Raw genomic sequence first — 19,907 nt, 5'->3', positions numbered from 1 at the left:
GCACCCCTGCCCGGGCACCCTTGCCCTGGCACCCCCTAAACCTCTGCGGGCCCCACCGCGCCGTCGCGCCCACCTGCTGCGACGCCAGGTTCCATTGAATGCGAAGCGCTTCGACCCCCGGCGCGGCCCCTGGGACCATGAGCACCTACACCTACACCAGCCGGCCCCGGGCCCCGCCCTGCCGCCTGCGCTACCGGAACGGCCTGACGCAGCAGTGAGTGAGCCCCCGGCCCCCGGTGCCTCCGCCTGCCCCCGTGCACACCTGCTTCTGCGCTTCCCTCCCCTCCACACCCCGAAACGGAGGTGCTGAGTGGGCAGGAGGGCGGGTGTCCTCCCGCGGTGAACTGTCAGGGATCGGGAATTGCTGGCCCGTTTCACAAAGTTTGACTCCACTGATGTTTCTTGTTGGCCAACCGTGTGTCGAGCACCTTCCTACAGTCGTTTGCATACATTTTCTTACTGGGTCCACGGGGCTGTGAGGTTGATTTTGTAACTCCATGATGCAACTAAGAAAACAGCTACAACTCTTGGTTGCGGGCACAGCCCCAGTGCGGGGTGTGCAGGAGGCAGCTGATGGATGTTTCTCTCTCACTGATGTTTCTAGCTCTCTATCCCTCACCTTCCTCTCTGTAAAAAATCAATAAAATATATTTTTAAAAAGAAAGAAAGGAAACAGGTACAAAAGTGTCACAGTAATAGCATGTCCAAAATGGGAGCCATGCCAGGCTTTGGTCAAAAATCAGGTGATCCTTTCATGCTGGACCCCAAATGGGTTTTTTTTACATTAATGAGCATTTGCTAATATACAGATATCTGTTTTAAAGGGACCGTAATCGTTATGGTTCTCTTGAAGTTATTTGCATGAGCATCAACTTTTGGAATCATCAGAACTTCCCAAGAATGAAGATTCTGTGGAAGCAGGAACCTTGTCTGTCGTCTCACCCAGACCATGCCGGGGCACAATAGTTCTCAATACAAACTGCTGAATTAGTGATCCGGCATCAGCACTGTAACTCTTGGTGCTTATTTCAAAAACTGAGTCCAAATTCATAATTATCTTATTCTGACAAAGGCATTTTTAATAAATACTTATCACTTTTAAGAAACCCAAAATAGAAACTTTAAACTTGGAGAGAGATTATTTATATTGATAAAGGATTCTGTTTCCAAAGGCATTTCTTTCAAAAACACTTTCTGGCCCTAACCGGTTTTGCTCAGTGGATAGAGCATCAGCCTGCACACTGAAAGGTCCCAGGTTTGATTCCAGTCAAGGGCATGTACCTTGTTTGCAGGCACATCCCCAGTAGGGGATGTGCAGGAGGCAGCCAATCAATGAGTATCATCATTAATGTTTCTCTCTCTCTCTCACTCTCCCTTCCTCTTTGAAATCAATTTTACAATTTTTTTTATTAAAAATAAAGGGTAGGGACCCTGCCTTTCCTTTTAAAAAAATACACAACAGCCAAAACCGGTTTGGCTCAGTGAATAGAGCGTCGGCCTGTGGACAGAAAGGTCCCGGGTTCGATTCCGGTCAAGGACATGTACCTGGGTTGCGGGCACATCCCCAGTAGGAGATGTGCAGGAGGCAGCTGATCGATGTTTCTCTCTCATCGATGTTTCTGACTCTCTATCTCTCTCCTTTCCTCTCTGTAAAAAAATCAATAAAAAAATATAAAAAATTTTAAAAAATACACAACAAAAAACACTTTCTGGTGCCTTTAAGTGGTTGCTTATAAGTCATTACTATTAAATCTGACCAACAGATGAAATAAGAATCATTGGTGGTTCATTTGGAATGATTTTTTAAAATATATTTCATTGATTTTTTTACAGAGAGGAAGGGAGAGGGATAGAGAGCTAGAAACATCGATGAGAGAGAAACATCAATCAGCTGCCTCCTGCACACCCCCCACTGGGGATGTGCCCACAACCAAGGTACATGCCCTTGACTGGAATCGAACCTGGGGCCCTTCAGTCCGCAGGCTGACACTCTATCCACTGAGCCAAACCGGCTAGGGCTGATTTTATATATATATATAGAATTAGTTGATAAGTTGCAGGACCTTGCTTATATTGAACTAATCTGTTGATTCAAGCCATTGGAAGGGGTGTGGTATATGTATGTGTATTTGATTTTTCAGTTTAAAATTATCCTTATTGGTGATTTTCAATTTACAAAAGTAATGATTCAAGCCATTAGAAGGAGTGTGGTATATGTATGTGTATTTGATTTTTCAGTTTAAAATTATCCTTATTGGTGATTTTCAATTTACAAAAGTAATGATTCAAGCCATTAGAAGGAGTGTACAGAGAGAAAGGGAGAGGGATAGAGAGTTAGAAACATTGATGAGAGAGAAACATCGACCAGCTGCCTCCTGCACACCCCCTACTGGGGATGTGCCCGCAACCAAGATACATGCCCTTGACCAGAATCAAACCTGGGACTTTTCAGTTCGCAGGCCGACACTCTATCCACTGAGCCAAACCACTTAGAGCAGTATATGCTTTTTGAAACAAAGGAAAAATACAAAATAAGGATGAATAAAAGCAATGTTCGTTACCTCTTGCTCATCTCTACTCCCACTTCCATGTTGTAAACAGATTTAACAATCTTATATTACTATTCTACACCTCCTTGCTGGTACACACATATACATGAGCATATGTACATTTAATTAGAAGGTTTAGTTCCAAAGTAGAATCATACAACACATATTACTCTGCAGTTGATCTTTTCCACTTTTTTACAAGTTCTAATTTCTTTTTTTGTTTTTCTCACTGGAGGATGTGTTTTTATTAATTTTAGAGAGAGGGGGAGGAGATTTCAATAAACAACTTTATGTATTGACCTCTTTATTTTTTAAAAAATATACTTTATTCATTTCAGAGAGGAAGGGAGAGGGAGAGAGAGATAGAAATGTCAATGATGAGAGAGAATCATTGACTGGCTGCCTCCTGCACGCCACCTACGGGGGATCAAGCCCGCAACCGGGCATGTGCCCTTGATCAGAATTGAACCTGGGACCCTTCAGTCTGCCGGCCAGTGCTCTATCCACTGAGCCAGACCAGCTAGGGCTGGCCTCTTTGTTTTTATGAGCCAGATTTCCAGAGTGGGTTTTGGGTCGTGTATATTTTTAATATGAATGGATGGAACAATATACCTTTTCTCCAGGAATGTTAAAACATATCCTTTTCCCCAACTCCTCACCAGCAATAGGTGTTATGGATATTTTTTTCTTTTTGGCTTTTAACAAATATATATATATTATTGATTTCAGAGAGGAAGGGAGAGGGAGAGATTGGAACACCAATGATGAGAGAGACTCATTGATTGGCTGCCTCTTGCACATCCCCCACTGGGGATTAAGCCCGAAACTCAGTCATGTGCCCTTGACCGGAATCAAACCCAGGACTCTTTAATCCGCAGGCCAACACTCTATCCACTGAACCAAACCGGATAGGGCTCTTTTTGGCTTTTGATAGCATAAAGCTCAACTAAAGTTTGCCCTCATTATTACATTAATTAGCACTGGGAGACTTTAATCAAGTAAGAGTTACCTTTGGATTTTTCCATTCTAACAGCTGTCTGGCTACAATATATAGACCAGATTGAGGGAGAAATTTTGTTCCAGACAGTTAAGAGAGACTTTTGCAGTCGTTCAGGTAAAAGACAGTGGGGTAGAGCAATGGGTAGAACGATGTGAGAAAGGTTGAGGGTTAGAATTAATTGGACTTGCTGGAGGTAGGGAGTGGGGAATAGGAAAGAACTGTGACGACTCCCAGGCTTCTAGATTAAGCCGAGTGAAATAGGGAACACGAAAGGAGCAGCAAGGTGGAGTGGGGGAATCAGTTCAGCTTTAAGGTTGCCTTTGAGACGTTAGTGAGATGTCATCGAACGTATCAGTTGGCTGTATGTGGTTAGAGCTCAGAGGAGAGTTCTGAGCTAAACACCAAACTGGGAGTTTTAAGCGTACGGGTCATAAGTGAAGCCTTGAGGATGGATGAACTGAACTAAGGACACGGGCAGGCTGAGCCCTCAGGAAATCCTCCAGGACAGGAGGCGCTGTCCACGTGGGCTGAGAAAGCCTGGGAGGAGGAGCAGAAACTCCATCAGGGGCGTGCGTGGATCCCAGAGGCTTGGAAGGGAGGGGTCAGTGAAGGAGCGGCCAGAGGAGCTGAACGTGCGGAGGAGGAGGACGAGCAGTACAGCATGACTGGGTTCCAGTAATAGGAAGTCAGGGTATCCAGTGGGGTTCCGATCTGTGCTGCATAAGCAGCATAGTACCCCCTCAACATCATTTCTGATAGAGACTGGTATTGGTATAGTTAGATATTTGGCTTTATAACCATAAGTAGAATATCATTTAAAGAAATTTGAATGAAAATACCAACTGTATTTTTCACTATTTGTTCATTATACTCCGGGTTAAAACAATATAATTTTAAAAGATTTTTGAAGTTAAAGAACAATGAGAAATTTAACTTGTTTTATTTTATTAAGCCTGTTTCTATTCATGTAATTTTTTAGTCCTTGAATCAAACTTTCGTCAGTTCTTTAGGGCAAACCCCTTTTCAGATTTGTTTTTTTTGTTTGTTTTGTTTTGTGTAATATATATTTTTATTGATTTTAGAGAGGGAGGGAGAGGGATAGAGAGAGAGAAACATCAGTGATGAGACGCCCCTACAGGGAATCAAGCCCACAGCCCCGGGCATGTGCCCTTGGCCAGAATAGAACCGGGGACCCTTCAGTCCGCAGGCTGACACTCTATCCACTAAGCCAAATGTCTAGGGCTCAGTTTTGTTTTTTAAAAATATATTTTTATTGATTTCAGAGAGAGAGAGAGAGAAAGAGAGAGAGAGAAACATCAATAATGAGAATCATTGATCACCTGCCTCCTTCACACCTCCTACTGGGAATGGAGCCTGCAACCCAGGCATGTGCCCTCACTGGAAATCGAACTGTGACCTCCTGATTCATAGGCTGATGCTCAACCACTGAGCCACATCGGCCGGGCTCGTTTTCAGTTTTTAATGGTAAGTAGTTTAAAGTTTACAGCCCAAATCCAGCGCGGCCACTTACTAACAGACTTCTTCCTGAGTTTACTTCCTCTTTTTTCAAATGAGAGTTCTATTTCCCAACTGTAAGCTTAACTTGAGCAATAAATAAAATAACTTGTGAAAGGCTTAGCATATCATCATATCATCAGCATTCCGTCAGTGGCAGCCATTTGTCCCCTTATTTTTTGGACTGTGCTCAAACAAAAATCTATTTCCTTAAAATATTTTCATCTTATTCTAAGTCTTCCAAAAAAACGAGTTGACTCCATAGATACCAGCAGTTATTTAGAATTTGTTCTCTCACAGACCTGACGAGCCTTTGCCATTCGGAAACATCATGTATGACAGAAGGGTGATCCGAGGCAACACTTATGCTCTACACACAGAACCGCAGGTAAGTAGAACTCGAGTAAAGCTTTTCACTACATGTGGTGAAGAGCCAGTTTGTTTGTCTTCATTTCTAGTCTGTTGCAGACTAAAACATGTATAAAATAAAATAAAAATGGATTACTAGAAAAACAAATAGTCCTATTAACTATGAAGGAAATTGAATTTCTAATTTAGAAGTTTCCCAAAAGAAATCTCCAGGCCCAGATGGTTTCACTGGAGAATTATACCAAACATGTAAAAAAGAATTTGCATCAATTCTACACAATCTCTTCTGGAAAATATAAGAGGAGGGAATTCTTCCCAGCTCATTTTGTGAGGCCAACATTGCCCTGGTCCCCAAATCAAAGATATGAATAACCACTATGCTGTACACCTGAAACCAATATAAAATAACATTGTCACCCATCATTGAAAAAGAAAAATAATCTTAGTGCTTTTCAGTTTCTTAACATATATTAAAATGTATTATACCTGGATGGTTAGATCAGTACTAGAGGCCCAGTGCATGAAAATACATGCACTGGATGTGGTGGGGCGGGGGGGTGGTCCCTCAGCCTGGCCTGCCCCCTCTCACAGTCCAGGAGCCCTCAGGGGTTGGAGGCGACCTGGCAATCGGTAAGGCAACGCCCCCATCACACCTCTGCTGCTGCCACTACCAGCAGCACAAGCCTCAGCCGGCCCTGGTTACCTGAGCCTCGGGAGGCCTGGGCGGATGGGGGGCTGAGGGAACTGGGGGACTCCAGAGGCAGGCGTGCGGAGCAGCCAGACCCACCTGGGGGTGGGCCCAGCTGTGCCGTGCACCTTCCACCCCAGCGGGGCTAAGGGAACTGGGCACCACCATCTTGTGGCTGTGGGCACCGCCATGTTTGAGGGTGTGGCGGTCAATTAGAATATTCCCTCTTTATTGGCTGTGGGTGCCACCATTTTGTGAGGGTGTGAGGGTCAATTAGCATATTCCCTCTTTATTAGATAGGATACTAGGTTACTAGGCATGAGAGGAAATCCTGCTAAAAATACTTGAATGAGGAAAAGGATTTATTGGATAAGATTCTGCACTATTTATTCCACTTCATAGTCGAACTTTCAAGTTGCTTTTGTGCTTTGTCAGACACCTTTGTAGTCACCTGGCAGAGTGCAAGTGACATTTCCATCCCCAGGTCCCCGCTGCTCAGGAGCCGTGATGCCGGGCGCTTTGCTTCTCCCCAGGAATCACTTTTGCAATGCACTCTGTTTGCTTTGAGAAATAGTTTCTAAACTGTAGGCCCTTTTCCGTCACTCTCAGCGCGGGCAGGCCATCGACGAGCATGTGCAGAAGCTCCAGGAGTCGAAGAAGAGGGCGGCTGCCAAAAAACGAGCCCAGGAGCAGCTCCGACCGCGCACGCCGGAGCCCGTGGAGGGCAGGAAGCACGTGGACGTGCAGACAGGTAGGTGGCTGGGCCGTGGCCGCTGGCTCCTTGTTGCTCAGTTGCCTGCCAGTTCTTGTTGTTTGGCCTTCCTGTTAGTTAGGTGTCTGTTATGCTCCCCAGTACTTCCCCAGTCACTTAGTAGAAGGCAATTCATTAAAAAAATGCCTAGGTTATGTATCATTATTATGTTGGCTACACATGGCAATGTGAGATTTTTTAAGAGAATTTTATGACCAGATTAATTCTCTCTTAGCCCTTTTACATATTTATTTTCAAACTGGGATTATTTCTCACTTTTTTTTATAGTCCAACATGAATCGCTGTTGGACTCACAGGAGAGGAGAGCGACGTAGTTCAGTTTGGGCATTTTACTTGTCTCGTGAGAGGGTTAAGCCCTTTCAGCTCTGAGCCCTCCGCCTGTCACACGGCCTCGTCTGTCCTCCCCACCGTTCTGTTCACTCACGCGCTCCCGGGCCGCGTGGCCTCCGCCGGCGAGCGCCAGGCCTTTCCTGCCGGGCTGACTGTTCTTAGCTGGAGGGGCTTCCCGGACCCATGGGTCCAGCCATGTGGTTGACAGAATCTTGATAATCAGACAGTACTTGGTGCTTTCCATGGCGGCCACGCAACCACTCAAGGTGCCCCTTGCACCCTGCCACAATGGTGAGAGTGTTCTCAGAGCTGTTTCCGGGAAGTAAAGGCAAAAGGAGGAGAACCATTATGACAGGCTTCTTCCCTACCCTGAGGCCAAGTCTAGGAAGAGTAAGTCTGTGATTGGCCCATATAGTTGTCATTCTGTGAGAGATTCATTTTTAACGTTTATCTATATCAGCAGCATATTGGGTGATACAGCAGTAGCCACCTTTTGTTGAGTATTTCCTATATCTCAGAGACTATACATGGGGCATAACACTTTTAAATATACAGGAATTTTCAAATCTTTATATGTTTATTATCTTAGGACTCAATTTTATAGGATTATTAGCTTTCCATCTCATATTATACTTTGCATCTTATATACATCTATGGTGTTAGTTTCATTTTCAAATATAAAGCTCAGTGCTTTCTTGACATTCAGTATATTCTAGCCTGACTGACTCTCTGGTCTTCCAAATACTATATAAAAATGCTTAGTACACATGTGAATTGAATATCCCGTTTGAGCACTTTCTAAGACTTATTTTCTGATCCATTTAATTCTATTTTGAAGGAGCTGAAGTTTCAGATACAGATATATGCTTGAAATAGACCAGAATGTCAAACTCAATGTATATGGTATTCTCTTAGAATTATACCTTGAAGAAATTGCTGACCGCATAATAGAAGCTGATATGGAATGCCAGACAGATGCATTTTTGGACAAACCACCAACACCACTCTTTATTCCTGCCAAAACTGGCCAAGATGTGGCCACCCAAATCCTAGAAGGAGAGGTATAGTACGTTATTTGGACTTCCTTCTGTCTTCATTATAAATAGGTAAAGTTGGGCTTAGTTAAAATCTTAATAGGAATACAAACCACTGCACAATCAAAAAGATTCTGCTCACTGGATTTCTTTCCAAATTTATCTCTAATAGTTTTACCCTGAAGTACCCAGAAATATTTTTAAATGCCATGCTCTGATTTCCCCTCTTTGCTGATCAGAGATAAAAATCATTAGCAATGTTTTTTGCTCTTATGTGTCTGCATTCTTGCTTAAAGTATGAGTATAAGTAGACTTGTACCAAATAAGGAAAAATAGTATCTCTGAGATAAAAGACTCTGTTAGTTGCTTATAGATTATATAACTTTTATGAAGGTAATCTACGTCAAAAAGTTCTAAAATAATTACATTTTCATATCAATGTGGAATGTGTTCTGAAATGTAAGAAGAGAAGGCAGTGCTTCTATGCATAATGACTTACCTGAGGATTAAGACTTGAAGGAACATGAAAGAACCGTCATTGAAATTTAGAAGTCAAATAAGTCTTCATAAGCTACATAGAAGAGTATATTTTGCCTTTAAATCCTAGAGATGAATCACCATCATGCCCATTATTCTTGTTCCTTGGTTTTTCAACTGTTATCAAAAGCAACCAGTAAAAATTTAGTAGAAAAGGCAGGGAATAAGAAAGAAAAGGATATTTCTCTTGGGATTTAGAGTCTGACCTTAAAATAGTTGAGTATCGGGGTTCATTTTGAAGACTGCATGGATCTTTTTGTAACTCTGACTTAATTTTGCCCGCAAACAGAATGCTCCTCTGTGTGCCTGCAGGGCTGTTGTGAGGACTGGGAACCATAGATAAAGCCCGGCACAGGTCTGGCGCACAGAGACACTCGTACTGCCATTCTGGGTGTTTTGTCATTGAGCATTTGGTTCATGATTAAAATGTGACGTTTGCTTTGTTTTGTGCATTTAAGCTCTTTGACTTTGATCTGGAAGTGAAACCGATGCTGGAAGTCCTGGTGGGAAAGACCATTGAGCAGGCTCTGCTGGAGGTGATGGAAGAGGAGGAGCTGGCCGACCTGCGGGCCACGCAGTACGCGTTTGAAGAGCTGCGCAACGTGGAGCTGGCCGAGGTCCAGAGGCTGGAAGAGCAAGAGAGGCGGCACCGGGAGGAAAAAGTAGGTTCCGTTTCCTGCTTAGACTGTCCTTGGCTGTGAAACAAGTGTGTTCAAAATGGCACGTGGTCTGTTCCAGCGGAAAGGTCTGCGGAAATGTGCTAGAAAAGACGCGTAGTACTTGTTCAGGTCTCTCCTGTTCTCAGATCGTAGGTCCTTTGTGAGCTGAGTCATGTTTTTTAAATCCCAGCATATGAAACTGCACCTAAATGGAGTACCAGCAATTCCTAGGTTATTGAAGTTACGTGTGCCCCAATGCCAGGCACCCTTAACTAGCAGGAGCCCCAGTGAAAGAACAGACCAATTGCCAAAAGTTAGTGGCAGGAGGTGTGGACGGAAAAAGGTAAGTGTATCTGAATGGAGGGTGATAAGACACAGAGGATCTGTGTAGGGTTCTGGGTCTTTCTCAGGGGCTAGAGCCTCTCATATCCTTAGGGATACCCCAGAACCACTTGGGTTCTTAGAGAACATCTTTAAAATTATAGGTTTTTACAGCCTTTCATAAGGAAACCTTTAGAATCCAATTTTTAAAATATGCCCTAACCTCCAGCTAGGAAACACAAGGCTCGGTGTGTCTGGCTCACGCTGGGAGAATGAATGATGACGGAGCGCCGGGACACCTGGCACAGCCCGGACAGCTTCCCAGAGCCCCCTGACTGCGCAGGAAGGCTTAGCTGCTGGGATAGGCTACTGGGTGCCTCATCAAATGGACTTTCAGTTCCCTCCCAGTGGGAAGAGCATATGGCTTATGGTTAAGATTGTGCAAATGCTACGCTATTTGTTTACAAATATAAAATGAACACTGACAGTACCTACCAGCTGTTGAAATTCATTACCATCTTGATGGAAACTAGGAACCTTTAATAGACATCTTGCTGTCCGTTCTTTTGATACAAATATAAGTCCACATTCTCCCTGGAACTCGCTTCAGGACTGGGGAGGCGGTGACCGCTGAGTAACCGTGATGCTGGGTTTGTCCGGCAGGAGCGCCGGAAGCAGCAGCAGTGGGAGGTCATGCACAAGCACAAGGAGACGTCGCAGAAGATCGCTGCCCGCGCCTTCTCGCAGCGCTACCTGGCCGACCTGCTCCCCTCCGTGTTCGACAGCCTCAAGGAGGGCGGCTACTTTTTTGATCCAGTTGAGAGAGGTTTGTGGAGGTTCCTATTGGCTTAACCCTGTGACTGTAGGCATCTTCTTCACAGTTCAGATGTATCTCCTGCCCACTTCATTTCCAAATGGGATTTCCTATCTCTGATGCAGATTTAACATTTTGTATTAAGAAAACAATTTTGACAATATTGACATTGTAACCTTACGGGAAGAGCAGATTCTTCCTATCTATAATGATTCATAAAAATTACTTAATGATTACAATTAACTTTTTTATCGTAGATATTGAGCTTGGATTCCTTCCATGGCTAATGAACGAAGTTGACAAAACCATGGAGCACAGCATGGTGGGAAGGACAGTGCTTGACAGTAAGTTATTTTATATAAAAGTCATCTCTCAAATGTTTCAGTAGAAAGAATAATAGAAGAAAGATGTTAACTTTACAGTTAGTTTTACTTCTTAATTTTTCAGTACATCAGTTATATTAATTAACCAACATGCACATTTTTACCCTCAATATTATTTTTTATTCTTCTATACTTTAATCAGAATTCATCTCTTTTGTCGTTACTTTATGAGTGGTATCTTGTTAAAAAGGCATTGAGGATAACTCAAATTCGATTCATTAAGTGGATCAGAAAGGAAGGACACTGACTGTATAAAAGACTCTGACATGGGGAAGGGCCGAGGTCTGGTAAATACTTTATGTGCATCCACACATCAGCATTATCACCACCAAAATACAAAAAGTCACAGTGACTTCTGTACATACAATTTTCAGTGTTGATTCGTGAAGTGGTTGAGAGGAGGCTGAACACGTATGAGCAAAAGGAGGACAAGCATCCGTTTCTGAAGCCCGAGGACGGGCCTGGTGGTCCTGGACCCATGAGAGACCCCACGATGGGTGATGAATTCCAGGAGCAGAGGTCGCTCCCAAGCACAGATGCCCCGTATGAGAAGCTAATAGAGGAAGAAGAGGAGGAAGAAGACCCGATCGGACTGAGGAGATCCTTGGGGAGGGAAGAACAGTTTCAAGGCAGAGAATCCTGGGAGGGGTGAAACCAGCCTACAGCCAACCAGCATTGCAAGCAATCAGGTAATGAGGGGGGGCCCTCAGGCTATGCAAATTATGTTGAATTTAGTCAACGTGTCTTTTTCTCTAATGGACTGGGCAAATCGAATATGTTGAAATAAAACTAATAGTAAGTAAAATTTAAATACTTCATTTATTTAATAGTAGAATATCAAGAATCTATAAACTAATGAGAATTATGCTTATATACAGGCTTCCCATTATCACTATAAATAACATATTTTTCCTTAATCTTTCTAATTTGTGGGTTTTGGGTCTTTTTAGGAAATACAATCTATAATGTTAGATGTCAGAGATGTCAGCCATTGAGCTTCCCTTCTCTGGAGCAGCTATTTTCAGCTGTTATGCCAAGGCACACCAGTGGGCTGCAAGAATTTCTTTTTAATTAATTTCAGAGAGAGGGGAAGGGGAGAGGGAGAAACATCGATGTGAAGAAGAACCAGCAATCGGTTGCCTCGTGTATATACCGGGCCGGGGACTGAACCTGAAACCCAGGAATCACACCGGCAGCCCTTTGGGTGGAGGGGACGATGCTCTAGTCAGCGGAGCCACCGGCCAGGGCAGACCTTCAACCTTAGTACATGTAAGTCTCATTAACATATGGTCAGATACTATGAATTATGACTGTGCTGTAGTATAGAGAATTCACATTTGACTTTTTAATCTGAACTTGTTTGGAGAATTTAGTGGCACTATTGAAAATCAGATGTTTTATCTCTAAAGTCATGTTACTGTTTTTTGTTTGTTTTTGGGGTTTTTGTGATTAATCCTCACTCAAAGATATTTTTCCATTGATTTTTAGAGAGAGTGGAAAGGAAAGGGAGAGACAGAGAGAAACATCTATGTGAGAGAGATACATCGATTGGTTGCCTCCTGCATGCACCCTGACCAGGGCCAAGAAACCTGCAACCAAGGTACGTGCCCTTGACCAGAATCAAACCCAGAACCCTTGTCTCCGGGCCGATGCTCTATCCCAGGGGTGGGCAAACTTTTTGACTCGAGGGCCACAATGGGTTCTTAAACTGGACCGGAGGGCCGGAACAAAAGCATGGATGGAGTGTTTGTGTGAACTAATATAAATTCAAAGTAAACACCATTACATAAAAGGGTACAGTGCTTTTTTTTTTGTTTTATTCATTTCAAACGGGCCGCATCTGGCCCGCGGGCCGTAGTTTGCCCACGGCTGCTCTATCCACTGAGCCAAACCGGTTAGGGCTCATGTTACTCTTCAGCAGTCACTGAAGTCTTCTCAGGTTTTGGGTAGATGTAGCCTGTTTCTCTCAGAATATTTATAGATATATAAGCTGTAGTGGTTTGAAATAACTTGCAGTTATTGACACATTTACCTCAATTTCTTCTTAAATTAGGTACCAAAAACGTGTCCATATTTTAACAAGGGAGAAGACTATCTTTCTCCAGTTATAAAAAGGACTTGCACTGTATGACTATGTAGCATTCTGTGGTTCTCCAACCGTCTTCCCACCCATCGCTGTATCAGTGACACCTCATAGCACCCCTTCTGAAAGTGTGAGTGACAGTGTCTGCTTGTCAGCCTCAGTCATTCGTTCGTTACCAGCGAACACTCCCAAGCACCTGCTGTGTGCCCCGCGCCATGTAACCGCAGAGATACATGAAACGGCTGCAAGTAAGGAAACCGCAGCCGGGGACTTAAAGGGACAAGCCTACTGAGTGATGGGATGAAAGCTGGGACCCAAATCTTCTTTCTTCTCATCTAGTGGGCTTTCCTCTAAACCAGCGTTTCTCAACCTGTGGGTCGCGACCCCTTTGGGGGTCAAATGACCCTTTCACAGGGGTCGCCTAAGACCATCGGAAAACACATATATAATTACATATTGTTCTTGTGATTAATCACTATGCTTTCATTATGTTCAATTTGTAACAATGAAATTGGGGGTCACCACAACATGAGGAACTGTATTAAAGGGTCGCGGCATTAGGAAGGTTGAGAACCACTGCCTAAACAACCTTGAGTCCTTGTGGGTTACAAAGAATAACTTTGAATAAATTATTGTATTAACAGCATTTTTAAAATTGGAATTGCACCTGTTATCCATTGCTGGGTTAGTTCCATGCTGTTAAACAGTCTTCATAATCATGCTAAAATTTATAAGATTGATTTTGGCAAGAAGACCTAAACATTTTTTAATTAGGGTTGTTGCTGATCATTATTATTATTATTATTATTATTATTGACTTTAAAATGCCTATAATCTTAAGAATGCTTTCAAAGCGGAGCTGAGATGATCTTTTACAAATTCCAACCCTTTCCACAGTAACCCAGTCCACTAAGCACTCCTCAGGTACCTTGCTGAGACATTCAGGCTTGTGCTCTATAATTCCCTAAGTTAACTCAGTTCATTAAAATACACAGAAATCTTCCCAGCCAGTTAGTCGGTGGTTAGAGAATCGGCCTGCAGACCAAAGGTTTGATTGCCACTTAAGGGCATGTACTTGAGTTGCAGGATCGATCCCCGGCCCTTGTTGGGGTGCATGCAGGGGGCAACCAGTCAGTGGCTCTCTCTCATATCGATGTTTCTCTCTCTCCCTGCTCCTCCCTCCGCTCCATACTCTGAAGAGATCAATAGAAAAAATATCCTCAGGTGAGGATTAAAAATATATATGTGTGTGTGTGTGTGTGTATGGAGAGAGAGGGAGAGGGAGGGAGAGAGAGAGAGAAAAGAATCTTCAAATTCGCATTGACTTTGCCCACGTTTGCTAATACTCTTCTTATGAGTTCTATTCCTTTCTGTTATTTCAACTAACACTAAGCTAACAGAAGCTAAATAGTAATAAAATAGATGGTCTGTAATCAATATATAGAGATTGTTATCCCTGACATAACTTCATATCACTAAAATATATCAGTGCGGTAGAAGTAATTTATCTAGTGTGGGTAGGCATCGTGACTCGTGTCTGTATTCCATAGCTCAGTAGTCATAGCCATTTACTCAGTTTATTTGGGATGAAGGCATTCTGAAAGGCTCCACATGGATTAATTGCCCCATAGACCAGTTAGCACCTATTGTCTCTTGGTCATAGTTCCTAAGTCTGATCAGAACCAACCTTTACAAGCATGTTCACAGTCAGGAATATAAACAAGAAGGTTACAAATAGTGTGTCACTGTCACTAAAAAGTATTCCTAATGGTATTAGATTGGTATCTGTAATTCTCACTTTGAATTCGGGCATATTTACCTTTGTGTTTTAGTGATTGCAGTTACCTTACAAATTAAAATTTAATAAATTGATAGTTTAGATGATACTTTTTTATTTTTCATAATCATGAAAATACTTTAACTGAAATATATGAGTTAAAAGATACAGTACTGGTATTGTAAGTTATTTATAAATAAAATCAATCAATATACTTTCAAGTTTGACATTTTAGGATAAAGGTATCTTAAAGATAACATTTAAGCAATTTTCAATCCATTCGGAAATAGAGTGTAAAACACAGTGTGGCTCAGTTGGATGGGTGTTGTTCCATGCACCAAAAGGTTGCAGGTTCGATTCCTGGTCAGGGCACATGCCCAGACTGCAGTTCAATCCCTGGTACGGAAACTTGATGTTTCTCTCTCTCCCTATTCCTTCCTCTCTGTAAAAAAATCAATCAAAAATATTTTTTAAAAACATGAATATATTTTTATCACTATGTACACTTATAATTTTTATAAATACTGAATAGTTTTATTTTTGCAGTAGTTGTATATATTATCATCTAAGGTTTTATATTATCCTAGAGGCCCGTGCACATTGAAAGGAAATTAATTAGAAGGTGGCCAGCGCGGTGGGACTGGGCGAGACAGGCCCGACATGCCCTGGAGCCAACCTCCCACGGTCCCTCCCCGGCCGGCCCCACCTGGGGTGCTGCCAGGGCTTGAAGGGCATCTGCGGAGTGAGCAGGGCCCCTCCTGCAGGTAGGGTCCCTCCGCCTGCCTGCAGGAATCTGGCCGAAATCAGCAGTCCTACATCTCCCAAGGGGTTCCCAAGGGCACTCTGCAAAGTTGCTGTTGCTCGGCAACTCCTACATTGAGCGTCTGCCCCCTGGTGGTCAGTGTGCGTCATACCCACTGGCCTTTTATATATATATAGATTGACATCCATATTTACCACTAGGTGTCAGTAAAATCCTAAAGTAAAATTAACTTGCCTCCAACTTCATACATAATTTAATAACCCTTAAAGAGACCTTAGTAGACAGAGTTCAAAAATAGATTGTATTCCTTAGAGTCTCTAGAGTCACATGGAATATCTTTTGTTAAATATTATTTTTTATTTCCAATTACAGTGGGCATACATCATTATATTAGTTTCAGGTGTACACCCCAGTCCATTACATAACTTATAAGTGATCATCCCAATCAATCTCGCATCCATCTGACACCATATGTCGTTATTGGAATGTTATTGACGATATTCCTATGCTGTACTTTACATCCCCATGATTATTCTGTATCAGCCAACCTGTACTTCTTAATCCGTTCACTGTGTTTGCTCACCTCCTCACCCCCCACCATCTGGCCGCCTTCACAATGTTTTTATATCAGTGAGTCTGTTTCTGTTCCGCTTGTTCATTTATTTTGTTTTAGGTTCAACTGTTGATACATATGTATTTATTGCCATTTTATTGCTCATTTTTTTATGTTTTCAGAAGAAGCACTGAATGCCTTATCTTGCCCTAAAGCCATCTGCCAGCTCTGTAGGGATGTTAGTGGGGGGGTGCAGGAGGCAGCCGATTGATGATTCTCTCTCATCATTGATGTTTCTATCTCTCCTTCTCATTTAAAAAAAAAAATCAACATCTTCAGAGCTTTGAAAATTAACCAAAGATTTGCAACAATGAAGAGCACTTATTCAAGAAAAATGGCTAAAAATCAGTAAGAACAGAAAGTTCTGTGGCATTTTAACTTGCCCTCATTCTTCCCAGCTCTATGTTAGCTTTGAAAACCAACAGACTCAGAACTATCGTCACTGAGGAAACCAGCGGCCTGGAGGGAGCAAACAGGCTTAGGTCTCCCCCAAAAGCCACATTCCTAGAAATCTGTCACTATTTGACCTGTCTGGCAGCTCCCCGGAAAAGTGCATTTACAGGGTTATCTTTATTTGACCTGACTCAGCGCTTGCTCAGTGAGGAAAGTTTTAACACTAGAGCATTTATAAAATTAATAAAATAAAAATAAAAACCAGCAGCACTTGTTTACTAGCACAGCTGCCTGAGGCAGAAATACCAGTTGGAACGAACAAGAGGCTGGCCACAAACCTTGAGAGAGAGATCTGGGAATTAGATGGTCATCGGGCGCTTTGAAGGGCTTCACTAGTTCCTGGGGGTCTGTGTGCAGGGTGCTCTGTAGGGCTGTGCGCATGCCAGAAAGCCCCGAGAAGACTCACCTCTGGCCTACCTTGAGGTTCTGCGTCAGCAAGAACTGAAAGCTAAGCCAGAGTTGTGAGCCGCTGAAATCCTGAAGGCATGTCCCAGCACATCTAGAGCCCATCGGCGAAGGGTGAGAGGCTTACTGGTTCGGGGCGCTTAAGGAAATCTGGTGACTAAGCCAACTGAGCAGAGACGTATCTGGCCGCACACAACAAGGAACACAGAACTTACAAAATTTGGTCAGGAAAGACATTGCACAGAACAGCAACAACCACCCAGACTGGAGGGGTGGCGCAAGAATCTTATGTCAGAGTTACTACATTTTAACTCATTAAAGTATTAAAATTTAAACCAAAAAACTGGAACACGTGTGAAAATAAGAAAGCACGGTCCATGCAAGAGGAAAAAGGCAGCCAATAGAAACTGCTCCTGAGGAAACCTAGATTTTGACCTTATTAGATAAAGACATTAATCAGCTATTTTAAATATGTCCAAAGAACTAAAAAAAATAAAAATAAAAGGCTAAAGAATTAAAGTATGAGAATGATGTCTCAACAAATAGTGAATATCAAGAGAGAGAAATCATAAAAAGAACCAAAGAGAAATTCAGCTGTTGAAAAGTATAATAACAAATGAAAATTTTACTTCAGGGCCTTAGTAACAGATTTGAACTGGTAGAAGAAAGAATTTATGAAATTAAAGTTGTCAATTGAAATTATCCACTCAGAGGAACAGAAAGAAAAATGAAGATAAATGAACCGCCTCGGAGACAACCGGGGGGTCACAGACAGACTAACAGACACATAAGGGAGTCCTATGAGGAGAGAAAAGAGAGAAAGGATATCTGAACTGAGCGTGGACTGTCACCCAGAAACAGAGTTTGCAATTCAAGCGCAGACAAGGTAATTACCTGCTTTAACAAAAGAAATAATAACCATGAGAGAAAAATAACAGAATCCAAAATGTCCACAATTTAACATTCATAATATCCAGGATATAATAATAAACTGTCCAACACATAACGAACCAAGGAAATGGAACACATTCTCAAAAGAAAAGAAAATCCACTAAGTCCATTGCCAGGGTATTCCAGATACTGTGCCTAGCGGAGGAGGATATTAAACAGCTATTACAATGCTCCTCAATGAAGTTAAATAAAATGTGCTTTCAATAAGTAAAAATTAAGAAATCTCAGGAGAGAAATAGAAATAGAAATGATCAAAGGAAAAAATTCTAGAACTGAAAAATACATCTGAAATTTTTAAATTATTGGATAGACATATCAGTTGAATGGAAATGAGAATAATAAGTATACTTGAAGAGCAATCAGTAACAATTATCCAGAGTGAAGAACAGGAAAAAAGTGAAAACTATAAGATCATTGATGAACAGGAACCAGAGTAAACAGAAAAAATCTCTCAGCAGGACATGCCATACTCAAGCTGTGGAAAGCTTAATATATATATAGCAAATCTTGAGGGCAGTAAGAGAAAAAGGACAGATTACACACTGAGAAACGATTTAACAGGTGAATTGAACGGACCAACATCTTGAAAGTATGAAAAAAACAATGGACCTGGAATTCTGTCCGTCAAGAATGAAGGTGAAACAAAGACATTTTGAGAAAAGAGAAAACGGAAGAATTTACCACCAAGAAATCCACATCACAATAAATGCTAAAAAAAAGTTCTTCGGGCTGAAGGGAAATGACACCAGCTAGAAAGTTGGATCCCCAAAAAGTAATAAAGAGAATGAGGAAGGATAAATATCTGCAAACATGCAAAAGATGGCTTTTTAAAAATATATATATTTTATTAATTTTTTACAGAGAGGAAGGGAGAGGGATAGTGAGAAACATTATTGAGAGAGAAACATTGATCAGCTGCCTCCTGCACACTCCCTACTGGGGATATGCTTACAACCAATGTACATGCCCTTGACCGGAATCGAACCTGGGACTCTTTAGTCCACAGGCAGACACCCTATCCACTGAGCCAAACCGGTTAGGGCTGGCTTTCTTCTCTCTACTTTTTCTCCTTTTAAATTCTTCAAGTCATAAAGCTGTTTAAAGCCAAAAATTATAAAACTTGTTCTTGATAATCAAAAGTTAAATGTTTTATTTACCCAGCAAATGTTTGAGGACAAAGTTGCATACCTACAAGAGCCAGGCACCATATCAAGCCTTTTGTATGTACCGATGTAAACATCCCGCTGGTCCTGTAAGGTGAGACTCTCCGTCTACATTAGAGGAAATTGCGACTGCGGACTTAGGGGACTTGCCCTGTCTGCTTGGTCATTCAGCAGAGCCGGTGCCTGGTTCCAGTCCAGTCTGTTCCTCAAGCCCAGGCTCTCAGCCACTCATACTACACTGCCTCAGGAAGAGCCAGTCTGTCTGGACTGTAAGAGTTGAGGCACAGCTGGGAAACCTTAAAAAGTGCCAGGAAAGAGAGATGGACAGTAGGAGCCTCATTGTTAGCCGGAGGAGAAAGGCATGTGGCCCGCAGGGAAACCCCGACTAAAGAAAGGGCAGCTTCAGTAGAGTGGTTGGGGTTCATCTGGGCATTAAGTGGGAATAAGCAAGATATTTTGGAGAAGAAGTATGGAGCTCGTAAATCTATTAGACACATACTAGTACTTCACGATGGAAACTGGTGTGAAATTGGTTTAGAAAAGTAAATTGTTGTCTGATTGGAAAACCTTAGAGACAAGGGTGAGATATAGCTGTGTGCGCGCGCGTGATTCTAGGATCACTTTCCAAAACCCTATACCCCTCACTAATTATAACCCTCTCTCCTTTCCACCCACTTCTTGAAACATGGATTGCACTGTCCTCCCATTCTCACCTCCTCCAGGGTTTT

The 19,907-nt window shown here is 42.4% G+C and overlaps 1 protein-coding gene across 3 annotated transcripts; it reads left to right on the top strand.

Moving 5' to 3' along the window:
- Positions 1 to 6: 6 nt before the first annotated feature.
- RSPH3 (radial spoke 3 homolog (Chlamydomonas)) lies at positions 7 to 16,447 on the top strand. Of its 3 annotated transcripts, none has more exons than XM_006757690.1 (9): positions 7 to 214; positions 5,365 to 5,452; positions 6,731 to 6,872; positions 8,139 to 8,284; positions 9,253 to 9,456; positions 10,438 to 10,600; positions 10,846 to 10,932; positions 11,346 to 11,660; positions 16,330 to 16,447. In XM_006757690.1, the coding sequence occupies exons 1-8, from the start codon at positions 99 to 101 to the stop codon at positions 11,621 to 11,623; spliced, it is 1,224 nt and encodes a 407-aa protein (XP_006757753.1). In that variant the 5' UTR covers positions 7 to 98; the 3' UTR covers positions 11,624 to 11,660; positions 16,330 to 16,447. The 3 variants fall into 3 exon arrangements, with proteins under 3 accessions (XP_006757753.1, XP_006757752.1, XP_015415520.1); XM_006757689.2 differs by lacking the exon at positions 16,330 to 16,447 and adding an exon at positions 13,025 to 13,433; XM_015560034.1 differs by lacking the exon at positions 16,330 to 16,447 and having other exon boundaries at positions 11,346 to 11,776.
- The last annotated feature ends 3,460 nt before the right edge of the window (positions 16,448 to 19,907 follow it).

The sequence above is a fragment of the Myotis davidii genome, unplaced genomic scaffold (assembly GCF_000327345.1).
Source record: "Myotis davidii unplaced genomic scaffold, ASM32734v1 scaffold1494, whole genome shotgun sequence".
In the NCBI taxonomy this organism is placed as follows: Eukaryota; Metazoa; Chordata; class Mammalia; order Chiroptera; family Vespertilionidae; genus Myotis; species Myotis davidii.
Note: the sequence above shows the minus strand (reverse complement) of the source record. Positions and strands in the feature narration are given on the sequence as shown.

Excerpts from the sequence above, each read along its gene's own strand:
- RSPH3 (XM_006757690.1), top strand. The coding sequence starts at position 99 with ATGCGAAGCGCTTCGACCCCCGGCGCGGCCCCTGGGACCATGAGCACC. Across the intron at positions 9,457-10,437 it reads GGCGGCACCGGGAGGAAAAA|GAGCGCCGGAAGCAGCAGCA; the intron begins GTAGGTTCCGTT and ends TTTGTCCGGCAG. Across the intron at positions 10,601-10,845 it reads TTTTGATCCAGTTGAGAGAG|ATATTGAGCTTGGATTCCTT; the intron begins GTTTGTGGAGGT and ends TTTTTATCGTAG.